The 25910-nt window shown below is 43.8% G+C and overlaps 1 protein-coding gene across 1 annotated transcript; it reads left to right on the top strand.

The window, feature by feature from the left end:
* Window positions 1-25785, top strand: WNT9B (Wnt family member 9B). Its single transcript, XM_053264665.1, has 4 exons — window positions 1-98; window positions 17186-17442; window positions 19404-19669; window positions 23927-25785. The coding sequence occupies exons 1-4, from the start codon at window positions 1-3 to the stop codon at window positions 24401-24403; spliced, it is 1098 nt and encodes a 365-aa protein (XP_053120640.1). The 3' UTR covers window positions 24404-25785.
* Window positions 25786-25910: the final 125 nt, after the last annotated feature.

Here is a 25910-nt window from a genome sequence, read left to right as displayed (position 1 = left end):
ATGCGCTTGCTGGGGACGCCGCCGCTGCGCTTTTCCTTGGCCGCAGCCGCCGCCGCCGCCTCCTGCCTGCTGCTCCTGCAGGTGGACGCCTATTTCGGGTCAGCGGCACTTCCCTCTCTGGAACTTGACTTTTCTTTCTTTCTTTCTTGGGGCCTTTTTTTGCTCTTTCTGTTTTCTTTTCTCCTCATGTTTCCATCTATCTTTTTTCTCCTTCCTCTGCAGCCTTTTCTCTTTCGCCCTCCCTAACGCGATTTCTTGTGCTGCTTCTCTCTTCTTTTCCTTTTCTTTCCGCTCCTGTCTTTTCTCTTATTTCCCCCCCTTTCTTCTTCTGCCCGATATCGTTTTCCTCCCTTTCCGTTGTATCTGCTTTCCCCACCATCTTCTCTCGTTCTCTTCTTTCCCCCTCGACATCTCCTTTCCCTTTCTTTCCCCCAATCTAACTTCGATCCTCATTTTCTTCTTTCTGCTTTCTTAAATTTTCTCTTGCTCCTCTTCACTTGCCCTTCTTATCTCTCCTTCTCTCTCTCCTCGCTGCTTTTTTCTAGTCTCCCTTCAATATTTCTTTTAGCCAATCTGCTGGTTTGACTGATCCATAAGATTACAGCTGCAAATCCTAAACGTACTTATTAGGGCATAAATCCCACTGAACACCATGGACTAACTTTTGGGGATCTTGCTGCATGCCAGAAACTAGGACGGTCATTGCACTGCTGTGCCCGCGATCGAACACGCGATCGTGCGCAAACTCGGGACAAATGCGGGTTCCCAATTGCGGCATGTGGGTCGTCTACTGGGTTGCTGGCTGTGACTCCCCAACGCCCCTCACGGCCGTCCTGCAGCAAGTTTTTGTTCTCGTTGCACTTGATCCATCTCCAGCACAAACCTCTTCCATCCTCTTGAAACCTGCAATCGCTGGATTGGGGCAGTTGATGGGAAAGTGACGTTGCTTTGTGCAACCATGTGGGGTGGGGAGAGAGCTGTCCACGCGAACATTTCGGGCTGGGGGTTTCACTGTTGGCGAAGTTTTGATGTGCACTTGTGAATATTTTTACTTGCATGTTGTGTGGATGTTGACACACTCGGAGCTTTGCCTTTTGCGTGGTTCTTTTCTGGTGACTTGGAAGCAACGCTTGCTTGCAGTCAGACTGGCTTTTATTAGTTTTTGCAACACGTTCGGGAAAGTCGGAAGTTTGCTCTTGCCTGTTTAAAAGTTTATTGAACGCTGTTGTTTGCTGGAGGCTAGAGCAATTCCATTTGTTGTGCTTCCGTTCCGTTGCACTGTGCCGGGTGTGTAGTGCCGAGGCTGAACTGGGTGTATTGGGGGCTGTGGTGGGTTCTCCGTGAGAACGCCTAACCATGTTCTAGGGTAGGGAAGACGTCCCCCCGCCCCTTTAGAAAATTTTATAACTGAATCCTGCAATACATTACATGTCTCTTAATCGTGTAAAGTTTCTGCATCTGCTTCTCCTTGGCATCAAGCCATCAGCACTTGTAGGAGTCAAGGGCATAAATGTAGTTTTCCAAGGTTGGCGTTTATATTAGAGCTGATATGAATTGGGGAGGGAGGGTCTCCAATTCCAGATGTGTAAAAATCTCAACTTTTGAAATCCAGTCACATTTAAGGACTAGATGGCTTTCCAGCATGTAATGTGCATGCTAGTGTGTATTGGGGTGAAAACGTGAGTTCTAGCTCTCAAAATTTCAGTATGGCTAGGAAATGCACAAGTAGTGTAATGTATTGAACCTTTCTTGATGAGCCGTGGAGGGACATCTACTAATGTGCGGGATTCTGTATCTTATTTCAAAATTTGGAATTTACACATGGAATTCTGCTTTTTCAAAACTAAAACTTCCATTCTGCATGAAAAACATGTCAGTATGTTTTGAATCCATCAAATTCTCAACTTGGCTTCTTAAGGCCAAGCGACACATTATGTTAATATGCTTGGGTCCTGACATACTGGATTTCTCTTTGCTAAACAGCAAGGTGAAAGGAGTTATCGAAATCGGCACTGTTTCATAGGAGAAGTGGGGCTTTGCTATGGTCCTGAACTGGATTGGGACCCCCCAGGGCTGCCTGGGGATGAAAGCTCTCATTGGCACTGATCCTGACAAATGCAAGTTACCTGCCTTTTGGTAAACAAGGAAGCAGTGCTCAATTTGCCTTCAGCAGTTGGGGAGCAGCTAATGAAGCTGGATTATGCAATGATGGAGAACAGTTCTTTTGTGCAGTCTTTGGTGACCTTATGATCCTTTAAAAAATAATAATAATTACTCTTCTGCTCCCCACAATAATCTTGTATTGCTGAGTTAAATGAAGTCTCCCAGTTTTTTTTTAAGCCTAGGGTTTGGGTTTGTTTTTTTTACAAAGTTCAGAAGTGAGTTTCTACATCTAAGCTGGACAGTGTTTTTCTCACAAATCAATCTGAGTTCTGGGTATCTTAAAAATGTCTAGTCAGGGAATGCCTTCATTCTTTATCAGTAAGGAGATCTCAAAAACTGCTTGGATATATGGTTAATATTGGGTCTTAGGCTGCAGTCCTAGGCATGGGGGTAATATAATATCAATTGGACTCCATAACTTTTATTTCTGAATAAACATGCACAGGATTGTGATGCAGGAGGAGTGGAAACAACTTTGAGTTCAGAACTTATTATTTGGGGCTGGACCCAAAACATTTTGAATGGGAGGAGAGAGAGAGAAAAAAGAAAAGCCAGAAAGTTGGAAATCCACTTAGAATGTGTATTAAAATTTAGAATTGATACTTAGAATTTAACTTTAGAATTCAAATATTAAGTTTCTAAATATAAAAGTTCAAAATGGGGATTTTGAGCTGAGAATTCAAAATGCTGATAAAGGTTTAAGTGAGCAGTATGCCCTTCCAGATGTTTCAGTGCTATAGAGGGCGTAGTTAAGAATATGTTCTCTTGGTGGTGCCTGTGTACTGTTTTGGACATGAGAAGTAATAACAATGGTTCTGAGCTTATGTTGCATGTTTTCCCCTTGCAGATGAATAGCCCACAATATCCTCCAAACACCACCTTCAGGATCTGAGTGTTTGATATCTGGGCAGGCATGAACCTCTGCATCCCTTACCTTTGCAAGGAAGCACAGGCACTACTGTATGTCCACCTATAGATCTTTGCAAATACAACCCATACAGTACAAATCCTCCAGGTGTGACCTCTACGGAAGATGGCTTGAAAATTAAAGCAAAGTGAAAAGTACTACTCGTGGCCTGGGAATCCTAACTTGTACTGTGAGAGTGGGTTGCTATGTGTATGCTGCTATTATTATGATGAATATTTATAGACTACTTTTCAACAAACAAGAAAAAAGTCATCAAAGTGGTATAGGTAGCAAAAGGTAAAAGATGGTTTTTCTGTTCCAGAAGTGCTCATAATCTAAAAAGTAAGACAACTTGGACCCCAGCAACAGCCATTGGAAAGACACTGTTCTGCAGTTGGATAGGGCAACCTGTCCTCCTCCACCCGCACTAAAAATAAGAGAGCCACCATTTTAAAAGGTGCCTCTCTAGTCTGCCCAGTTAGCAGTTAGCTCAAGGCCCTCCTCAAACAGAACTATAATAGGCCTAGAGCAGGGCTGCTCAACTTCGGCCCTCCTGCAGATGTTGGCCTACAATTCCCATAATCCCTAGCTATTGGCCACTGTGGCTGGGGATTATGGGAGCTGTAGTTCAAAAACAGCTGGGGGGCCTAAGTTGAGCAGGCCTGGCCTAGAGGGATCTTTGAAAAGTCATGTTTCGTAGATTTCTAGTTGGGCACTCTGCATGTCCCCTGAGACAATATCATTGCCAAGGACTTGCAGACTGGGTTTAAAACAGACCAAGCACATGTAGGGGAATTCTTACAGCTTCCTCCAGCCTAGAGATGGAAACAATAGAAACAAAAGCATTAGAAACAAAAACAAAGTGTATAATATCTTAAACTAAATGAGGAGGGCTAAAGGCTAATGCTCTTAAGCTGCTTAAGTTTTGTTTATAAGGCTGGCCCAAATGACTGATGCTGGATAAGCCTGTGAGTCAAGAAGTTCCTTACTCGAGTCTCACTGTGCCATGGACTTGGTGGTTGTTTGCTTAAAACCATTTAGGCTTGTGGCCTCAGATCTGTCAATCTGTTATATGGGGGTGATAATGTTGGCCCACCTTAAAGAGCTGTTTTGCCGATGAATGCATGTGAAGTACTTTATAAAACCTTGTATGCCTCTTAATTGGAGGGAGTTCTTCTAGATTTGTGGGGCAGCTGCCAAGAATGTCTCTCAAGGAGTCATAGCTGTTTTAATATTCTCTGTGTGGTATTTTAAAGAAGTATGATTTTAGTTGATGGTAAATAATGTTAGTCCCTACTAAGAGGACATATGGTTAGGCTGTGTTTAAGCCCGTAAGGAGGAAGCACAGGCCATAACCAGCACCTTGAGCTGCACCCGAAAGCCAACAGGAAGTAATTGAGGCTGTTAAAGAATAAAATGTATAAATTGCTCCTGGCATAGAGTTGCCAGCTCACCAGAAAAAATTGACACGGCTGTCCTTTTGACATTAGCTTGAACTGCTAATATTGTGCAAATTAAGTTGCTCTTAAATGCACAAGATCAGGGACTAGTAAAACCCTCTTCTAACATCCTACTTCCACCTCAAGGCCAACTGCTGAATTCTCCAGTAGTTGAAATCCAGCATTGCTTAGAGAGGGCTTAGCTCAGTTTGGTAAAACCTGCTTCTCTCACGAGACGCTTTTAAAGTCATAACTATGGCAATAATTCCTCTGGTGAGTGAAGATAATAGTGGTCAGATTTTAACATCTGGAGCAGGTTGAAAAGACTAGTTTATACACTCTGCCCTGGTCTGCCAGTATGATGAGACATGTGTACAGAATCCGGTTGTTCTTTCTGACCCCCTCAGCAGGCGATGCGGGTGGAGAGGGCTGTCCAGTCATACCCTACAAGGTTGCGGGCAGCACTTTCTGAGCACATGGGGTGCCTTGGTAGGCCAGAAGCCACTTTTTCTTGCAGGGAAATCCAGGAATCCTATTTTGCCAGTCGTTCAAATCCCTGGGAAGGATGAGGCACCCCATGGCTTTTTCTCCATGCAGGAAGTGCACAGGCACATCCCAGCTTCTACAAAGCAGAAGGCAGTTTTCCCTTTTCCTCCCAGCTATCATTTCCTTAACACAAAACAAATATTGAATATTGCCTTAGGTGGACTTGGTTGCTTAAGCAACTTAAGCAAGCTGCAGTCTTACAACAGCTGTGCTCCTTTAGTTATGGATTTTGCCCATTTGTAAGAGCAGACTGGTGCATGGTTTCCCGCCCCATTCCCTGCATTTTGTTATCCTTTAGTGAAGTGGTTTTCGAGCTGTGGTTTTTCAGGGAACTCTTCTTGGGAATTCCTCAGTGAGACTGTTGAACTTCCCTGGATGTCAGCTCACCCTGCCTACCTTCCATTGCATGCACGATCATACAACTGGTTTCTACAGGCTGATGATGAGACCTAATAGGCATGGCCTGCATTCTGCCTGCAGTGATTATACACCTAGAATATCCTAAGCTATCTCCAGGTTCAGCGGCAGGATTCCAAATACCAGTTGCAGGGGAGCAAAGGCAGGGGTGGGGTCATGCCTTCATCTCTTGGCCTTGGGCTTCCCAGAAGCAGCTGGTGGGCCATGGTGGGAAACAGGATGCAGAACTAGATTGGTCTGATCCAGCAAGGCTCTTCTTACGTCCTTATGACTGTATTCTCATTATCACAAGGATCCTGGTTAAAACGTTAATAGGGATCAGTGAGCCCCGCAGAGCTGATTGTGAGAATACAAAGTTTCTGGGTAATCCTGGTCAAACCACTCTGGTTAATCCGCATTTAAACAAGAAAGATAGTTATCCTCTTTGTTAATGCTGAGATGAACATTCTCCAAAGAGAGCTGGTGGACTAAGGGTATGGCTCATAACACAGAGCTGGACCATCGGCTTTGTGGATGTAGAAGGTTCCAGATTAAATCCCTGGTACCCCCAGTCGAAGGTATCACAAGTAGCAGGGCTAGGAAAGGCTTTTACTTGAGTCTTCAGAGCCACTGCCGGTCAGAGTAAACATTACTAGACTAGATGAACCAATGCTCTGAGTTTGTTTAAAGGAGCGTCACTGGATCCTATGACTCTGGTAACATTGAAACTGGAGAATAATGGGGAATAGACCTGTCATGTGTAAAATTCTCTTGTCAGCACTTTAGATACCCCATGCCGCCATGGTAGTGTCTTACACTGATATATTATTCAAATATTGCTAGAGTGGTATGAGATCTAGCCACAGAGACGCAACATCCACAAATGTATGACTTAGACTTGGTCAGAAGAGGATGATAAGGATGAAGACTAAAATCCGTAAGCAGGTGGCGCACTGACATAGTGCCTGCAACTCTGCGACACTGCCGCCATCTTGCTTGGTGTTGCTAATTTGGAAATGTACTTGCTTAACTATTAACCAGCATCTCCTACTGGCCGGAAGAAGACCTCTGGGCGGGGGACAAGGTAGGAGCATTCCATTGTCGGGCAAAGGGTACTTGATAAGCATCTCTCTGTTGGCTCAGTCTCCCATGGCTGGAGGCCTTTTGGCTGCCCAACACTGACTAGGCATGCTTGATAGATCACAGGTTCTGATGCACAACATTTCCTGAGGGCAACCTGTGTTGCCAGGCCCAGGAAATGTCCAGCCCTGGGAGTTAAGTGGGTACAATGCAACTTAGCAGGATGTTTTGTAAAGCAACCAGTAGGTAACCTCTAAAGCGAAAGCTGGCTGTAGTCAAACATGTTTGCCTGGACACCAAACGCAGCCGGGGCCAGATTAAACATGACTCAAGGGGTCTGTGTTCATTCTCCTGATGGTCTTGCCTCCTTCCCCCCGCCCCCGAAATACAGCCTCAGATGGGGAAAGGAGGGTGCTGTGAATGTTATTGCAGCAATGGGCATCTTGGTTAAAAAAATGGCCTTTGGGGAAAGGGTAAAATCCATAGCCCCAAAGTTGCATTGCAGTTAGAGAGAGAAGGATCAATTGCAGATCTTCTACTACTATTTTGCCTATTTTATTTTATTTTATTTTATTTTATTTAACATATTTTTATACCAGTTTTTACAGTTTACAAGAGCATAAAAACAACCAATAAAAAGATTAAAGCATTTCAACAATTATAATTTAAAAGTTAAAACTATTAAAACACAATTAAAACAGGATCTAATTAAAAGCCTGGGTGAACAAATGCGTCTTGACTGCTCTTTTAAAAGTTGTAAGAGATGGGGAGGCTTAGAAGCCTGATCTCAGGGATATTGTGCTAGCTGTGGTTTCTCCTTGGTGAGAACAATGAGCGAGGTTACAAATGCTGGGTCCTGGACCATATTAATTCCTGGTACAGTTTTTCTGATGGCTAAAGCAGGGAGGAGCTGCAAGCAGAAAGGTGTAGAGATTGGGTGAGGCATTACAAAAGCTTCCCCTCTGGGGTGAGGTTTAAGCTGTGGCATCCTGCATGAGTCTTCAGGCTCGTTCCTTTCCTCCTGTAACATACTTATGATGCTGTCACAGAAGGCTAGTTCAGAATAATGTGTGCAAATGAAGGGTCTTGAATGACAGAATTAAACAAATGGGGGAAACCTATTCTTATATATGGTATGTATGTATGTATTTTAAAAATCTCCCTTTGTGGATAAATAGGCCTTGAGGCAGTGAAGGAGAAAGTAACACTGTGTTTTTGTCTTATAGGAAGTCAATTTAAAGCTAACTTTGTAGATCAACATAAGAGCTTGCAAAGTGGATGGCTCTTGCTTTGAACCTGGTCCTCCGAGTCTGCCTTCTGCTGAGTTAGTCTAAAACTAGCCTCAAAGCAGGCAGACTGGAAGAGATTCACTTTAGCTGTATAGTGTGGCACTGACTCTGTAGCACTTCCATTTTTTCAGTGACATGATAAACAACTATAGAGATGAGCTTGCTATTCTATTTGCTTATGCCAACAGCTCTCACGCGTCTAAATTTTTTTGGAACGCTTCAGGGATCTTCCATTTCAGATGTTCTGTAGGCCTTCCATAGGGCTATCAATTCTGAGGATAGGCTTTTTGAAGTCCTTTTCTATAAGAGAACTAGTTGATGGAGTCATCTCAACTTTCTCAGCATTCTGGCATCTTCCTGGTATTTTGAACAGGTGCTTCTGATTCCTCTTCAGAGTCTGACCTTCCATTGTAATAAATCTAATCATAATGATTTGTCTTAGATTACTGTCATTTTGATAGGCCAATGTACAGCCCTATTCACATGTTATGTTCAGAATTTGTATAGTGAGTGTACAGTGTATACTGGTACAGATTTTTTATGTTATTATGTTATGTTGAACACAGATACAGTAGTATACTGCCTATCTAGATCATGCATTGAAGGGGCCTGATCCAGGTTCACTTTTAAAAGGAATGCATGTACAGTCATTCACACAAAAACATGTATGAGTGTACAGACATCAGTACACCCATACAAAATAATGTCCAATAGGGCTAAGATCTTCCCAAGTTCTTACTGTAGCTTTCTTAGCTGAGGATGCCATCTTGTTATCAAACTTTTATTCTCGCTTGCTTTTGTTATTTTCTTTGCACTGGACTGGTTTAGGCACAGCAACACAAGCCAGGATCAAATCCTGGCTTTGTGCAACATTCCTGAGCTTTGGGAGAATACACCATGTCTCTCCTTCATGCACAAAGTCAGAAGAATTCAGCTTCAGTTTGTGTTTAAGAAGCCAAGATCGAGTGTTATATCTGAACCAAGTGGCTCTAGTTTATTCTAGTCAGAATTTCAAAATAATCCAGGAGCTGAATCTGTAATTGTATTCTGCATTGTTCTTAACCGCAGTCGGAAGCAGAATTCTTCTGAAGATCATGTGTGGAAGGGAGTGGAGTACGCACCTGAGACATTGGACAAAGCCAGGACTTAAGATTAAGTCACTCTGCTTGAATCTAAATCAGCCCATTGATTCCTCCCCCCACCTTTTTTAAGTTCTGAGTTTGGCAATTAAATGTTAGTATGCTTGTTATAAATGAGTTCAGCAGGTGTGTTTTCCATACTCTGATGGAACCATCTTTTTGTAGCAGTGCTAAATAGAGATTTTCTGCTTCCACTGGTTTTGTTCTGATTTTGTACCTGCTTTACTATTCTCTTTCCACATTCAACTAGTTTATTGGCTTATGGCTACCTATGGCTCAGTGTTATATGATGAGTCATAAACTTTTCAAAATTTCAGGAATTCCTTATTTGTTTGAACTCTGGTGCATTATGTGTTACTACTACTCTTTGAATGTGGTGACAGACAGATGTGGATTTGATGTGTCTGGTAATTATTGCTGCTGTATGATCCAATGCGACTATTTCTGGACAACTTGTAAAGTACCTGTAGTCGGTTATCAACAATAGTTAATGTGCTGTCAGGTGAAACAAATCAGTTCCAACTTGATCCTAAGAAATTGCTAGATTTATGTGGTATCATTGATTCTTTCCTCTAGAAATCTTATTGTTTCAAACATATTCCATACTACTTCATTAGCTCTTCAATGTCTCTGTTAATCTTTAATATCTCTGTGAACGGAATGTCATTCTGTTCACTTTCATTGGGTTTAGTCATTCTTTAAGGGCTCCAGTATTTTCTCTCATGACCATGGAAACCATTATTTATTTTTATTTTGTTATACCACTTTTGCTGAAAAGTAGTTTATGTAGCAAATGGAATAAGAAAATGGTTCTTTATCCCAAAGGGACTCAAAATCTAAAAAGAGACACCAGCAACAGCCACTGGAGGGACACTGTGGTGGGCTGAATAGGGACAGTTGCTCTCTCCCTCCTGAATATCCGAGAGCCACCACTTCAAAAGTGTTTCATTGCTCATTTAGCAAAGGTGATATATATTGGGGTTTGATTATTTAGCAAAGCGCCAACGAAAGAATCTACCCACTCCAGTTACAGAGTAGAGTGCAGAGTTTAGTTGTTGCAGCTATTTAAAGAAAACATATGGAGATTGTTGTACAGTCTAAATACTAAGTTGATTTATTGGTGAAGTACACTTGAGATGCGGAAGACCTATTTTATCTATCCGCTGCATAATGATTAGGTAGGGAGAGAGAGATGTTTCCATCTTCTCTCTAGGAAGAAAGGAAGAGGACTGACTCACTACAGGAAGTACCTGAGGAGTTATAGCAGGGGCCACAGAGTAGAGGCAAGCAGGGAGAGGTAAGGATACCCTCGCTCACTAGCTCCACGCCTAATACCCCTAGTGGTCATTAGGATAGTCGGTGCAAAAGGCCGATACACTGGAACTCCATCTCCAACAACATATTAGCGTATTGTATGCCCTTTACCAGTAGCCCAGAAAAAATGAATAGATCAGGTGTTCCCAAACAGTGGTCCTCCAGATGTTGCTGAACAAGAACACCCATCACTCACAGCCACAATAAATTGTGGCTAGGGATGATGGGAGTTGTAGTTCAGCAACATCTGGAGGACCACCAGTTGGGAACCCCTGGAATAGGTCATTCTTTGGAATATTATTTCTTTAAAAAGTATAGTATGCACTAGAAAACACAAGTTCCTGTCTACAAGCTCACAATCTAAGAAGTGTGATAACAAAAGGGAAAGACGAAACTTTATGTAAGCAGAGAATGAATGAAAGGAAGAATTAAAGAATACAATAACTAATTTGGGAATAGGAATAAACAAAAGTCAATTAGTACATCAGAAAAGATCATATAAGAATAGTTTAAATGACAAGGCGCCTAGCTGAATATTTAAGGGAGAGTTCCACCTGTGAAGAGCTATGAGAGAAAAATCACGGAGACAGCACATGGGAATGGAAATTTAATAAGGTTAGTGTTTTGATGAACAAGGAGAAAAATGGAGAGCAACAAAGATTGATAAGGGATAAGATAATGGAGTTCCAAAATTAAAAGAAGCAGCTTTGAAGTTAATATGAAATGGCACAGGAAGCCACTAAAGGAAAAGATATTGAAATAGAAAGAGGTGCATCCTGACTAAAGCTTTAGGAAAGAAAATTAAACTAGCAGAACAGTTTAAACTGATAGACAAGCTAGTAGTCAACCTGAAAGAGAATGAGGGTCCAATTAAGAATTTTAGTAAATTTAGCAGATACAAATGTATGAATTTTAGAAATATTAGAGAACTACACTAGAAATGTGAATAGGAAATAACAGAAAGATGGAGCTGGATATTGTTAGTGTGCTCTTTTAAGGCAAAAATAAGAATCAGATTGCCAAATGGAAGCCTAGAGAGAGTAAAGACAGGGCTATCCTGAAGGCCCTGGCTAGAAGAATAAGGGAAAGGTTGTGCCGTTGAGTCGGTGGCAACTCCTGGTGACCACAGAGCCATGTGGTTTTCTTGGTAGCATACAGGAGGGAGTTTACTATTGCCATCTCCCATGCAGTATGAAATGATACCTTTCAGCACCTGCCTATATCGCTGCTGCCTGATATAGGAGTTTCTCATATTCTGGGAAACACACCAGTGGTGATTCAAACCAACAGCCTCCTGCTCTATAGGCAGGTTACTTCTCCGCTGTGCCATTTGATGGCTTAGAAGAATAAACCAAGATGAAAAAGAACAATTGTCAGAGATATTTTGAAAGAATTGTGTGAGATAGGTGTGAAACAAAGAACAGTACTGTACCACCAGATTCCAAAGAATGAAGAGGACTAAAAAGCAGTGAGTTACCAATTATATCAAAAGCTGATGAAAGGTTGATGAGTAAGAATGGGGAGCAGGGGTGGGGGGGAGACTCTGTTTAGAGGAGATGGTCAGAAATTTAACACAAAACAGTTCTGGTAGAGACTGAAAACCAGACTGAAAAAGCTCAGAAGAAAGAAAATTGAGGTACTAAGAATAAACTGCTCAAATAATGGAGATGAAAGAGAGAAGGAAAAACTGGGAAGTAGTTGGGGATCAAAAGAAAGTGTAAGAATTAGGAAAAGATATGGGGAGGAGAGGACAGAAAGAGAAATAGTTACTAAAACATGAGAGGGCACTACATCAAGAAGTCAAGCAATGAGTGATGGGTTTAATTAAAGAAAGAAGAGAAGCAACATCAGGGGTGGAAACTGGAGAAAAAGAGAAAACAATAGGAACTGGTAAAGGAGAAGCAGGAAGAACAGGAAAGGGGGGCAATAGAGATGAATGCCAACAAAATATTGAGCAGCTACCTGAAAGAGGTCAAAGAAGCTGAAAGCAGCAAAAAGACTGGGATTGCCAGCTCTGACGGAAGCAATTCCTGGACTCTTCTACCCTCCCCTCAATATTTTTCACAATATCTAGCCATTAAAAGTTCTTGACTGCTTTCAAGAGTCCCCTAGAGACTGATGCTGATTTCTGGAGACTCCAAGCCAGTCCTGGAGGGTTGGTAACACTAAACTGAGTGTGTGAAATGATCCATGACCTGGATAGTAGATGGCAGCTAGAAGGCTCTCCCTCTCTTCTAGTGGTGGCCAAAGCATATAGCACTTAGCAGCACTTACATTTATATACCGCTTTATAGCCGGAGCTCTCTAAGCGGTTTACAATGATTTAGCATATTGCCCCCAACATTCTGGGTACTCATTTTACCGACCTCGGAAGGATGGAAGGCTGAGTCAACCTTGAGCCCCTGGTCAGGATCGAACTTGTAACCTTCTGGTTACAGGGCAGCAGTTTTACCACTGCGCCACCAGGGGCTCTTGATGGAGAATGGAATGGATGGAGCTTTTAGATCTCCTGTTTATTGCCTGTATAATTGATTTCAACATTTCACGTTTGGCAGTTTCCTCTCATAAGACCTGGTGTGAAGATTTTAAAGTTTCCTTGTATTTATATTTGCTTTTAACTCATCAGATTGAGTTTAAAGATGAAGTCACTGATCTAGGAAGTATATCTGCTGTTAATGGTTGACATCCAGGTTGAAATTCAAGGAGTAAACCATACATTTGTTTGAGGTACTTCTCCTCTGTCTTTTGATGGATTGTAGCTGGTGACTTGTAATCAGTGTTGTGTTTTAACCACAGTGAAACTGACCCATCAAGAAAGAAAGAAAAGAAACCTGGTACATCTAAAGACCTCACCTAACACTTCTCTTCTCCCCAAAGATCTGCATTTCACAGAGGTCTTAAGACGGGACTTCTCTTTTTTGAGGGTGGAATGTCCTCCAGCCACTAAGTAATAACACCAGTTGGCTTCCTGCCTTGTGAAACACTAAAATTAATGTCCAGTTTGGGGAGTATAAAAAGATTGCCACCCTTCTCTTCTATTTCTGTTCTTCTTTACAGGAGTCTGTGCTCTAAATAGCACTGGAAGTGGAACAAACTGTTACAGTGATATTTCCTAAAAATGGGAGTACAGCCATTATGGACACTTCTTCAACCCAGAAGAAGTCCTGAATGTAGCCTGAGATCATGTGTAGTATGTACTGAGGTTGACCAACATGAATCTGCCTAACTCCTCCTGACTCAAGACTTACATAAAATGAAGATCTCTTGGGACAATAATCACCATCTGCTCCCCCATCCCTGCTTTTTCTTACCATCCCATCTAATGAAACATTCTTAAGAGGTTTTTTACAGTGTGCGAATGGGGAGCGGCGGGCGCGCAGAGCCTCAAGACCCAAGAGGCTCTGTGCGAGCTTGCTTTGGTCACCACTTTGGGGGGGCAAAGCAAGGGGACAGCTTTCTTGACTCCCCTGCTGCAACCCTCTTGTTCAAAATCCAACTGATCCCCAACCTCCCCAATGTTTATCTAGGGGTCCTCTCCGCCATTTTTGGTTGCTGTAACGCTTGCACAAGGGTGCAATGCTGCAGTTAAATTTTTGGTTTTTGAACAGTGCTTTCTCTGATGGCTTTATTATTAATTAATTAATTAATTAATTATTCGATTTCTATACCACCCTTCCAAAAATGGCTCAGGGTGGTTTACACAGAGAAATAATACATAAATAAGATGGATCCCTGTTCCCAAAGGGCTCACAATATAAAAAGAAACATAAGATAAACACCAGCTTTAACAATCACTGGAGGTACTGTGCTGGGGTTGATAGGGCCAGCTTTGCGCAAGGGAGACAAGCATTTTTTTTTTTAAAGACATTGCATCATCTCCCCTGCCTCCTTCACGACCCCATTGGCCCAAAATGGGGCAGGAGGAGGGGGCCGATAACATGGTTCAAGGAGAACATGGACACCCCCTGCCTGGAAACCACGTTGCAGTGAAGAGCAATATGAACAACCACATGCCTACCACGAAGCATAGAACAACCCTTTACTCATGGTTTGATACCATTGCACCTTGCAACACTTCTACCAGCGCAAAGCTTGTAATCTGGAAAATACCCTGATGGATCAAGACAACTATTTACAATTTGGGGGGAAGATTGTGTCCTTACTAATTATTACTATTGTTGTAAATAGTCACTGTGCTTATCTCTTATGCATTCTAGCTTTCCATAGAAATGTCACAGATCACCTCTTGCATGTTGTGGCCTTCTGGCCCCACCGTTTATCTCTCCCCCCCCCCCGCAACAGCAGCAGTTCTCAAACTTCGGTCCCCAGATGTTGGACTACAACTCCCATTATCCCCAAGTTTGAGAACCCCTGCTCTATACCCATGTTGATGTAGCTGCTGAAGTAGGATGTAGACTATCCAAGCTTGTGCTGCAATAAATGCACTATTAGTCTGTTGTCACAAGACAACACACTGTGTGGCAACCGGCTGACATGACTGCCCATCTGGAAGTTTTAAGGCTTCTGAATTTCGATGAAAATAGTACAGTACAAAGGCTATGAATGGGGTTTATTTTTAAATTGCTAGAGTCCTCTGGCATTCATACCTTCCTCCAGATGTTTCAGCAAGATTAGATATGATAAATTGACATAATTCAGCATATCTAGGATTCTTTGAGCTTATTATTAATTTTTTTTTTTTTTGCTCTTCTGATCCTGTCATATCCAGTGTGGCTTGTATCTTTGATTCATGTGGAGGTTACAGTCCCCTACATTTGTAATATGTGATGCTTGGAATTAGTGTTTTACTTTCATTACTTTAAGACTGGTTGCTCTTGAGACTTCTAGTCCTCCCAAGTCTTTCATGATGATCATGCCCCAAATGATGAAGTCTGTGTATATTTTTTTTCGCCAGTTACACTGCCTAACATTTGACCTTGATTGAAGGTCAATCTGTGATTGAAAAATGCTGAACATAGACCAAAAGGCAAAAACTGGTATCTGCCAGATTGTATGTCAAACATACAGATCTTGGAGCACTCTGTGTTCTGCAGAATCTGCCAAACTCCAGCCACTGCATGCTGCAGTTGTCAGTTTCTTCCACAAACTGTATTTCACTTCTTTGGTGTAAATGGATGCACTCCCTTGATGTTTTTGTTTAGCTCAGAAGCAGGGAGTGTCTGCACAGTTTCAGTCCTCCATCTTTCTTCTCGATAGGGGCTAGGAAGTGAACCCAGTCAACTTGTCCTGACTATGTTAATTTGATTAAGCCTTCTGCTTGGAATTGAGTTTCATTTTGTTGGTAGCTGCTGTTCCCAAAGTGAGACGTATCACAAGTACCGCATTGTCCTTCAACCTTATTTTACGTGTCACCGGGACACATGATTGACCTGTAAATGCATCCCCATAGGCTCCTATTGGAGTCAAATTAAATATGATGTTAAACATGTTAGTGTAGCTCAGTCATCTGATTTTGGTTTTTAAATACCACCTTTGTGGGTGGGAGAAGCTCAACTTGGATCATGGCATCATGCTCCCATCTGGATGGGAGGATGCACAGCTGGTCCCCTATCCCCCCCTCAAAAGGAGCTGCACCATGCATTTACTACCTAGAGTTTATATTTGATTCTCTCATCTCCTACTGGCTATTCAAAGGGACAATTTTCAATATTCAATATAAGACAAAGTTCTCTGCAAGTGTTCAGTCCCAGGATGATGAGACTGATGGGTTTATTTATTTATTTATTTATACTGACTGGTTTATTTATTGTTATGTTTCTATACTACCTTTTTATGAAATCATCCCAAGGCAGTTTACAAATGCATATTAAAAACAAGGAGTCAAAATGTTTTGCATATCCCTACTGAAAAGTCCCTGACTCACATGCATGACAGACAGGTCTCTCTAAGTGTCAGCACAGAGCGTAGCTCCCCCAAAACCTTTGATGGATGGGTAGAAATGTTTGGGAACAGGTAGTCCTTCAGATATCTAAGTCCCATACTGTTAAGGGTCTTAAAAGGTAGTCAGGGAAGCTCTTTTAAGAGAGGCATAATTTATTCCACTGAGTGGCACTGGACAAACTTTAACCACTGTTCATTCAACTCTGGGTTTGCCAAACTGTTTCCCCTCTGATGTAAGAGCTAGTGTATATCCTCCGCAAACTGGGAAAATGCCTCCATTTAAGATCTTTGAGGGATATATTTGACCCTTTGTTTGCTTGCTCCTTACACCATTTTATACCTGTTTCTGTTCTTGCAGTCCCTGTGCTCTTGTGAAACAATCTTATATGCAATATAAGAATTTTGGTGTGCCATATTGGGGCAAACTATATTATATGCAAATGCATGTAACGAAACTGATCATCTGGGCAGAGGGGGAGTGAGTGAATGAATAATCACAAACACCACCACCACCTTTCTGCTGCAACAGACCCACAAACAACTTCCCTTCAACTCCCAGGACGGGAGGGCGGGGGCGGTTTCAGACACAGGTTTACCTTTGCAAAATCTAAACTGTATATTTCTATTCAAAAAGTTCTTATAAGAACCACACATCACCTGGTTGTCATTGGTCAGATCTAGCTTTCTGCCTAACTTGTTTCTCAAATTGTTATGAGGCTAACAAAAATTGCTTTAAGCTCTTGGGAGGAAAGATGAGATTCATTTGTAACTAATCTGTCAAGGTGATGTTCTGGATAATAAAAAAAAGGACCTGCCACTTGTCAAATGTGGAGAAATCAAATGATTTATGCATGCATGTGTGAACCAGACCTATGCTTACCTGGAGCAAAATATTGAGAGATTAAGTACACTGGCAGTGATGGTTGTACTGTACGTGCATGTTAATTAACAGCTGGGTGCATCTGTTGCTTCTACCCTTCATAACACCGTGATTTTCTCTTTCCTCCCTAGCCTGACTGGGAAGGAAGCTTTAACTCAGTTTCCTCTGCTGGGGCCCTCGACAAACCCTGCCCACGGGAAGGCTCACTTGAAGCAATGTGACCTGCTCAGGCTGTCCCGGAAGCAGAAGAGGCTTTGCCGCCGGGAGCCAGGTCTGGCTGAGACCTTGCGGGATGCCATCCGGCTTGGGATCCTTGAGTGCCAGTATCAGTTCCGTAACGAGCGTTGGAATTGCAGCCTGGATGGGAGGGCCGACCTCCTGAAGCGAGGTACATATGCCTGCCTGCCTGCCTGCCAGCTCTTGAGAACTAGACTTCCTCTTGACACTTTCTTGTCTGTCCCTGCAATTTGCCCATAATGAAAATAGACCTGAAACCCAAAGTGGATATTTTTATTCACAATAAACTGAAATGACTACATTCTAACAGAGGCCACTCCTACTTCGCTTGCTAGCAAAGGGCAGGGAGAGACATAAGGCTAAGGCTGAGTCTGGTAGACAGGTTTGACATTGGCTGACATCCAGACTAACATGGCACTCATGTAAACATGTTCCGTTAGTGCAAGGATGTTGCACTAGCTACTAGTTCCACGAGGTCAAGAGCTTGTGTTCCACTGGTGCAACAGTGTGTGCATGGACTTTTTGTAGCACGCCTCCTGCTGTGAAACCTTTGTTCCAAACATCCACATTCCTCTATGCCCAAGAGAAAGCAAGTAGTTCTAAGTAAAGCTACTTTCTGCTTCTCTTAACACGGTGACTCTTCCCTAGGACCACTTCCCATGTGTTATTTTGGTTTGTTTCTGACTGTAAGCACATAGACAACACCCTTTGTCTATGTGAGCCCAACTTCTGGTGTTGTGATGGTTATGCTGACATTGGGTGTATTGTCTGAATTTGCCAATGTTGGCAAATCCTACCTGTGCTTTGAATGGCAGCCATGTTGAACCAACATGGCGGATTGTGAAGAAATGATTCCTTCCCTTTATGGTTTGTAAATTATTTTCTTTGTATTGGTTTGTTCTATGTTCCCTGTGGTTCTGTAAAGCTCTGCAGGGGTTAAAAGGTTGCAGCCTCTGATTGACAGTTAAGTCTGAGGTAAAAAGTTGTTTTGCTGCTGGGATTTGGAGGGAAAATATCTAAGTGATCTGATTGGTTGTCTCTGGGCAGAGACAGAAGGTTCTGGTTGCCTGAGAAGGAATCATTCTGATTGGTTGGTGTATACCTCTTCGGGTGGGGATAGGGGAAGAAGTGAATAAAAAGAGAGGTTTGGAGAAAAGAAGGGGCAGCAGGCTGCTGTGTGAGCTGAGAGGCTGGAAGTTTGGAAGACTGCGTAGGTGAGCTGAAACGCTGGGGAATTAGCAGTGAGGAAGCTCAGCTGGGCCTACTAGAACCTGCTAGGCCCTTTTTAGAACAGGGATGCTCAATGTTGGGTACCCAGATGTTACTGGACCAACTCCCATAATCCCCAGTCCTAGTGGCCTTTGGTTGGGGATTATGGGAGTTGAAGTCCAATAACATCTGGGACCCAACGTTGAGAACCTCTGGTTTAGAAGGCTATCAAGCTTGTTCTATAGTTTTAAATTGTACTGTTTGTTCCTGTACTGGTTTTTGGATTTTTGAAGACATTGTTATAATAAATCTATTCTTGGTTTTTCTACCATTGCCTCTGACCCAATCTTTCCCCCCACGCCTACTTGCCCTATTGATTTACTGCACTACTGGGTTCTCTTTTTTTGAGATACAGAGGTTTCAGTGACTGGGAGTGGAACCAGCCAAACTGGTTGCAGTGGGTGTTTAGACTGAGGGCCAGCTGAGGCCAAGCCCTCTCACAGATCAACAAAAAATACCCCATTTTGATCCTCTCAGATCCCCTCCTATGCTCTGTGAATTTGGTTTGTAGCTGACTGTTGCCCATGAGTTACAAAGGGCTATTGCCTGTACTTTGAGTGGCTGTCACATTGAAACTAGATGGTGGGTTGGCAAAAAAATACCTCCGTTGGAGTCCCCGGGACCCCTTCCCATGTGCTCTGACTTTAGTTTGCATCAGACTGTCAATATAAAAGTTATTAGAGGACACACACCATACATGGTGATCTCCTAAGCCTTCTTCCTTCTGGAACATAGGCTAAAAATGGGGCAAGGGCTTCTTTTTAAAGATGTTCCTTCATCAACCTGAATCATTCTCCTTGTCTAGCAATAATCTTCCTTGTTTGTTGCTGTTTGACTCACCAGGTTTCAAGGAAACGGCCTTTCTGTATGCGGTGTCTTCAGCGGCACTCACCCACTCTCTCGCTCGGGCTTGCAGTGCTGGGCGAATGGAGCGCTGCACATGTGATGACTCGCCAGACTTGGAAAACCGCAAGGCTTGGCAGTGGGGAGTGTGTGGGGACAACCTCAAATACAGCACCAGGTTCCTGAAGAACTTCCTGGGCCAGAAGAAGGTTGGGAAAGACCTGCGGGCCAAGGTGGATATCCACAACACAAATGTGGGCATCAAGGTGAGGAAGGTGGCTTGGGAGACTTGCCTAGGGAAAGACAACATTGGCAGATGCAAATATCTCAAGTTGTGATCTCCCCCCCCACTGCTATTTGGAGGCAATTAGGTTGTGTGAGTTTTGTAACTGTCTGTGCTTCCCACAGTCACTCTGTGAAAATGTGGATTCAGCAACCTCAGAGCTTTCATTTGAAGCCCCAGGTTTCTTGCCCTTGAGCCAGCAAAGTAGGGTTGCCAATGTTGGGTATTTTACCTGCCCAGTTTCAGGGGCATAACTCTAATTGGGCAGATGTGCCCAAGAACACAAGCCACCCCAGGTCACCCTGAGAATTGAGGCTGCCAAGGGCCCCTCAGCTGTCTCTTCCCACTCGCCCCCCTCTCCCTTGACATCATGCTGTTGTGATCCTGATGGCCACTGTCTCTCCTGACACCCACCAGTGCACCTGCTGCCTGCCTGGCATGGCTGCCGCCACTCCCATCACTCACTCACCAGCCGATGCTGGTGGTGGTGGTGGACACGCTGTAGGCTCCCCTTGTGGTCTGCACAGCCCTGGGCATGTTAATTGTCTGGTCCTTTGCATTGGTTGGAAGGTTGTAGAGAGTGGGGAAAGATGCGGGGAGAGTAAAACATCACTGGTCAGTGGTAGCAGCACATGGTCTCTGAAGCTCACTGCATGGTTGGTCTTTATGAATCACTGAGAATGGTACACCACAGTGCCTATGAAGTGGTACTCTTGCTTGCTGTAGGCTTTGTCACCCTGCCTCTTGTTGCAGTAGGAAAGTGCAATGAACGAGGCAATAATTCTCCCTCCCCCCGCCGTGGGGAGTTTTAGTGTTGGTCTCTGGGTACAATTGTTTGTCCTGCTCCATGGGGCCAAACTACAGTCTTGAAAAACAAGGGTTTGGCTGAAGTGGAGTACCTGGTTTTACCAACAGAGAGCATCCTGGCCTTGTGTCTTCTGTGTTCTTAGCTGTTGCAGGAGGAAGTTTAGCCAAGGCACAGCTGACAACACTGAAGATGAGGAAGTGGGGGACAGGAAACATTTCCAACATTCACACTGAAAATGTGCCCCCACCCCCCCAAATTGTGCACCTGTCTGGGATGTGGCGTTGTTCCATCCCCACTTGGAATGGTGGTGTAGAAGTTGCAGCTAGGTGTTTGTGTGTGGAGACCTTAGGCAGAGCATCTAGAATAGTTCTGAGAAGACAAGTGTTAGCAAAGTACTCTTCCAATCTATATTCTAAGGACAACAGGCTATTAGAACAAAGTGCTGCTTTTTTAGCCTACTTTCCAGTAGGCTTGAGATCACCCGGCATTCTGTGTATATGTGTCCCATCCCCCCTACCCCATCAACTTGCAAAGCCTGGACCAAAATGAACCAAATCAAGTATAGTTGTAGGGACACATGGGGATACCTCAACAGCATAGTTCATGATTATGTTATCTACCCTGATTCAAGATGGCAGACACATAAACACTTGAGCCACAAGAGGGCTAACTTGTGAACCACCTAACCAATTTGAACCAAATTTGCTAAGGCTGTAGGGACACATAGGGATGCCCCAGTGGCATAGTTTGTGATGATGTCATTTGCCCCAATTCAGGGTGGTGGATGCATGAACACTTGAGGTGCAAGTGGGCTAACCTGTGGACTGTCTAACCAATTTGAACCAAATTAGGTACAGTTGTACTGAGTGACACACAGGGACACCTCAATGACAGAGTTTGTGATGATGTCCTTCACCCCGATTCAAGATGGCAGATGCATAAACTTTTGAAGTGCAAGTGGTACAGAAGTGCAAGTGGGGTAACTTGTGAACCGCCTAACCAATTTGAACCAAATTTGCTACAGCTGTAGGGACACATAGGGATGGCCCAGGGGTGTCGTTTGTGATGATGTCATTCATTCTGATCCACGTGTGAACCTTTGAGGTGCAAGTGCACTTACTTGAGGACTGTCCAACCGATTTGAACCAAATTTGGTAAAGTTGTAGTGAGTGACACACAGGGACACCTCAATGGTATAGTTTGTAATGTCGTCATACACCCTGATCCAAGATGGCAGATGTGTGAACACTTGAGGCACAAGAGATCTAACTTGTGGACCTCAATTTGAACCAAATTTAGTCCAGTTTAGAGACAGTGAAATGAAAGTAGGCAGATTAGTTCTTACTAGAACAATTTGGTTTTATTTACTTACTTACTTATTTATTTGCAAAGTGCTCTTTTTCCATAGTCTCCTGTCAACGGGTTGCTTTTCTGTGCTCTAGGAGTACGCTATGACTCCTCATGTAGCCTTATACCATATGTCCTGTCATCTGAGTTATGGTGGTACAGATATGTAGGCATGTGTTCCTAGAGTGGTAAGGGGCTTTCTCCAGATCCTATGCCACTCCAACTGGTGTGTGTGTTTCCGCCATACACTCAAATAATTCCTGTTCAACAAGGACAGGTCTAATTTTCTAGTATCGGTCACTGGTAAATCACAGTCCCTATATTGTCTCTTGGAGATTTGGGGGATGGGTATACAGGTTTCAGCCTTTCCCCACAATCTCTAGGAGTAAATAGTATCTTGAAACCAGTGTAAGGTAGAGGTAAAATGTGCCGTCAAGTCGATTTTGACTCCTGGTGCCCACAGAGCCCTGTGATTTTCTTTGGTAGAATACAGGTCATTTGTAGCAAAAAAAAAAGGGGTGGGGGGAAAGCTTCTCTTGCACCCTTTACTCCTCCTCCATGCCCCCAGCTCAACCACCTAGCCAGATAGCAAATGCTGCTATACAACTCTATCTCTTGAAGTTAAATATTCTGTTAAGCATTCTTAAACTTATATATTTAAATGGAACTGTTGTGCAGAATTTCCTAACACACTTTGCTTCAGAAGCTAGTGCAGGCAGGCTGTTTGCAGATTAAACTAACACAGTGTTAGCTTACCGTGACTGTGAACCTTCAGTAGTTCATAATGGTTTTGTGATAATAGAATAGTCACAAGTACCCAGGTTGGGTAACTGTGTTAGTCTTCTAAAGCAAAGATCACAGAGTGTTCTGATACCTCAAAGACACTTATTGTTGTATGAGCTTTCATGGATTTGAGCCCCTTTCATCGCATACATATTGTACACATTTGATTGCTCTCAGGGCCTTCTCTCAGATAAGTGGTGCCCTGGGTGAGGAGTGCCTTTAGCACCTCCCAACATGGTTAGTTTATCAGTGTTGCCATTTTTTTCTCCCTAGCTCAGTGCAGACAGTACACTCAACAAACAGTGAGCCACCAACCTCAGCACCTACTTCAAGTAGGCGCCCTGGGCAGATGTCCAACTTGCCCACCCCTAAGGCCAGCCCTGGTTGCTGCCTATTAGTACGGAGAAAAAAATGCAAATACTGAAGCCAAAAGGCCATGCAAGAGAAGAGGTACAGTTTTTCTGGTTATGTGCATGTAAAGATGACAACCCATTCACAACAGCAATCACTGGTGCTCTTATACTTCTATCAGTGCTGTACTAAAGAAACTCATGGTCCCCATTTTGACTTGGTTGCCGCTGAAACTTGCTTTACTTCCAACAAAAATGCTTCAAAGTGAGACTCTGGGAGCTTTTCCAAACAGTGATTTAACGCAGCTTTGCAACACTTAGAATGGGGTTGGGGGTGGGGAGCTCATACGAGGAACCATTTACAGCAACATCAGGATGGCGACAGAATAATGCCAGTGGCATTATTCAGCTTCTCTCCTGACAATTCATGGTTACTGTGTGCATTATATGCATCCTTAAAAAATAGCACTTTGGTGCAGTTCTCAAAATGGCTTAACTTTAGGCACTCCCTGCCACGGTAAAGCCTACCATCTGGGAAAGCTCCAGCATGAACCTGTTGAACTAGGATGTAGAATTGTGGACCATTGGGGCTATGAGTTCCTTTCCTGCTTCCACCAGTGTTACATTAGCATAGCACAGTTAGAAACACAGCACATATTTGACAGCCTTTAATCTACAAAAGTTGTGCCACATAAAACCTGTTGGTGCTACAAGATTTTGTTACTTAGAGACACTCCCGTGCACTCATGTTCATCTGTGAATGGTTGGAGTGTTTGCTCAGGCAGTAGCTTCCAGGTTGGTTTGAGGCCTGCCACATCTGCTTTTAGTAACTAGGTGCTCGCCTGAAAAGTCTTTCCCTCTAACCTTTTGTAACTCTTCTCTGGCCTTTCTCTAATTATTCACCCTGGAATGAGATGAGTAATTGTTTTCTCTCTCTTTCTCTTTTCTACAGACTGTGAAAAATGGCCTCAAGACCACCTGCAAATGTCACGGTGTCTCTGGGTCCTGCGCCGTGAGAACCTGCTGGAAACAGCTGTCCCCTTTCCATGAGACGGGGAATCTTCTCAAGTTGCGCTATGATGGTGCCGTCAAGGTCTTCAGCACTACTAATGATGCCGTGGGCCATTCAGAGCTGGTGAGCCCTCAGAACCATGGCCATTTGGCCAAAGGCCCTGCCGCTCCGCGTCCCACTGACTTGGTTTACATGGAAGACTCTCCCAACTTCTGCCGGCCCAGCAAGTATTCAGTGGGCACTGCTGGAAGGACGTGTTCCCGCGAGGCCAACTGTGACAGCATGTGCTGTGGCCGAGGTTACAACACTCAGACTCACATGGTCACCTTCTCCTGCCATTGCCAGGTGCAGTGGTGCTGCTATGTAGAATGTCAACAGTGCATGCAGGAAGAGGTGGTTTATAGCTGTAAGCAGTAAAATGTTGACTTGTGGCTGCTGGAGGAAGACAAAGACAGGCCACTTCTTCTTTGGATTGCACAATGTTCTAGTATCACACTTCGCATCCCCCTGGAACTCTGGATGCCCCCTTCATACTAGGAATGAACGTTAATCTGGGAAGAACGTGTCAACTGGAATGGTTCTACAGCACTGGATCTTGTTCTGTGTGCACAGCAGTCGTAGCAGTGAAATTCCAGCTCTGAGAGGCTGAACATCCTAAAAGGTCAAGGACCTACACTGTAGAAAAGGACCTGCATTACACTGAGTGAGGCCATTGGTCCATCTAGCCCAGCACTGTCCACTATGACTAGGAGCCAGCTGTCCAAGGTTCTCAGCCTGAGGACCATTCTAAGTGGAAGTGCCCGGAATTGAAACTGGGGACCTCATCCATACAAAGCATGGTTTCTCCTGCTGAACTATTGCCCTTCTCTAGAACAAGACAAAGGATAGGGGCAGGGTGGGGAGGCCTTTACAATGAGTGGGAGCCATTTCCCCTCTAAGGTGTCTGCTCAGTCAGTCTTAGATCCTGCTTCAGTTGAATCAGGAAGGTCCCACTCTGAATATATGTGCGCACACTGCCTTGGTACTGCCGCCCAGCACAAAACTCATTCTGTGCACAGGTGAGAAATTAGAACACTGGGTGGGAGGAACTATATAATTAGACTCCAATCAGGAACTGCTGAGGTTAGGGGGTCCCCTTGGCCAAGCACAACATTCTGCTTGACCATGTTGCTCCTGTGGCTAAGTGGTGTGTTCTAGCATTGCAGTCCTTCCCCTGGCCACACAAAGCATACTTACTTGTACAGAAAGCTGGGGGATTTGACTGTAAGCATGTATTATATTGTCTGGTAGATGTGGTGTGTGTGTGACAGACAGTTGAGGAAGCAGAGATGAGATGCTGCATTCTAAGGGACTGAGCACTTGTAGGAGGGGCATGGAATGAGAAAAACGACATGTTGGCAGCAGATACAGGGTATGTGTTTTGAGGAGGGAGGACAATGTCAACATTTTGTTAAGCCTCTGTAGAGCTGAAACTTGGGAGAAGGAAAAACTTTGTGTTTGCAGTTGGATACCAATGGGGTACTGGGGTGCTTGGCATCTGGCAGGCTTAGGAACTGCAAGTTGCTTACCTTTAACTGGAGTTCTTCTGGAGGTTATCTGTCCAGTCACACAGATGGGCTTCGAGCTTACGTGAAGAAACATCCAGGAGAAAAACTTACAAGCTCTTCTCTTTTCTCTTGTCTCTTCTGATAGGCAGATAGGCTCTTCCCCCTTGTAGGAGTGTGCACGGTTTGGCCCGGGCACAATGTAAAAGACCTCCGGACCGGTTCGGAGGTTCAGGAGGGCAGGTGCATGTAGCTTTAAGGGGTGGTGGTGGTAGTACTTACCCCCTCCCCTGCCGCTCTTCCCCCTCTGGCGCTGGTGCGTTTTAAAATCTTCCTGGGGCAGCAGAGTTCCTCCCTGCCGCCCCTGCCCCCGTCGTTGT

The sequence above is a fragment of the Hemicordylus capensis genome, chromosome 6 (assembly GCF_027244095.1).
Source record: "Hemicordylus capensis ecotype Gifberg chromosome 6, rHemCap1.1.pri, whole genome shotgun sequence".
Classification (NCBI taxonomy): Eukaryota; Metazoa; Chordata; class Lepidosauria; order Squamata; family Cordylidae; genus Hemicordylus; species Hemicordylus capensis.
The sequence above is the reverse complement of the archived record's forward strand: the minus strand, read 5'-3'. Positions and strand labels throughout refer to the sequence as shown.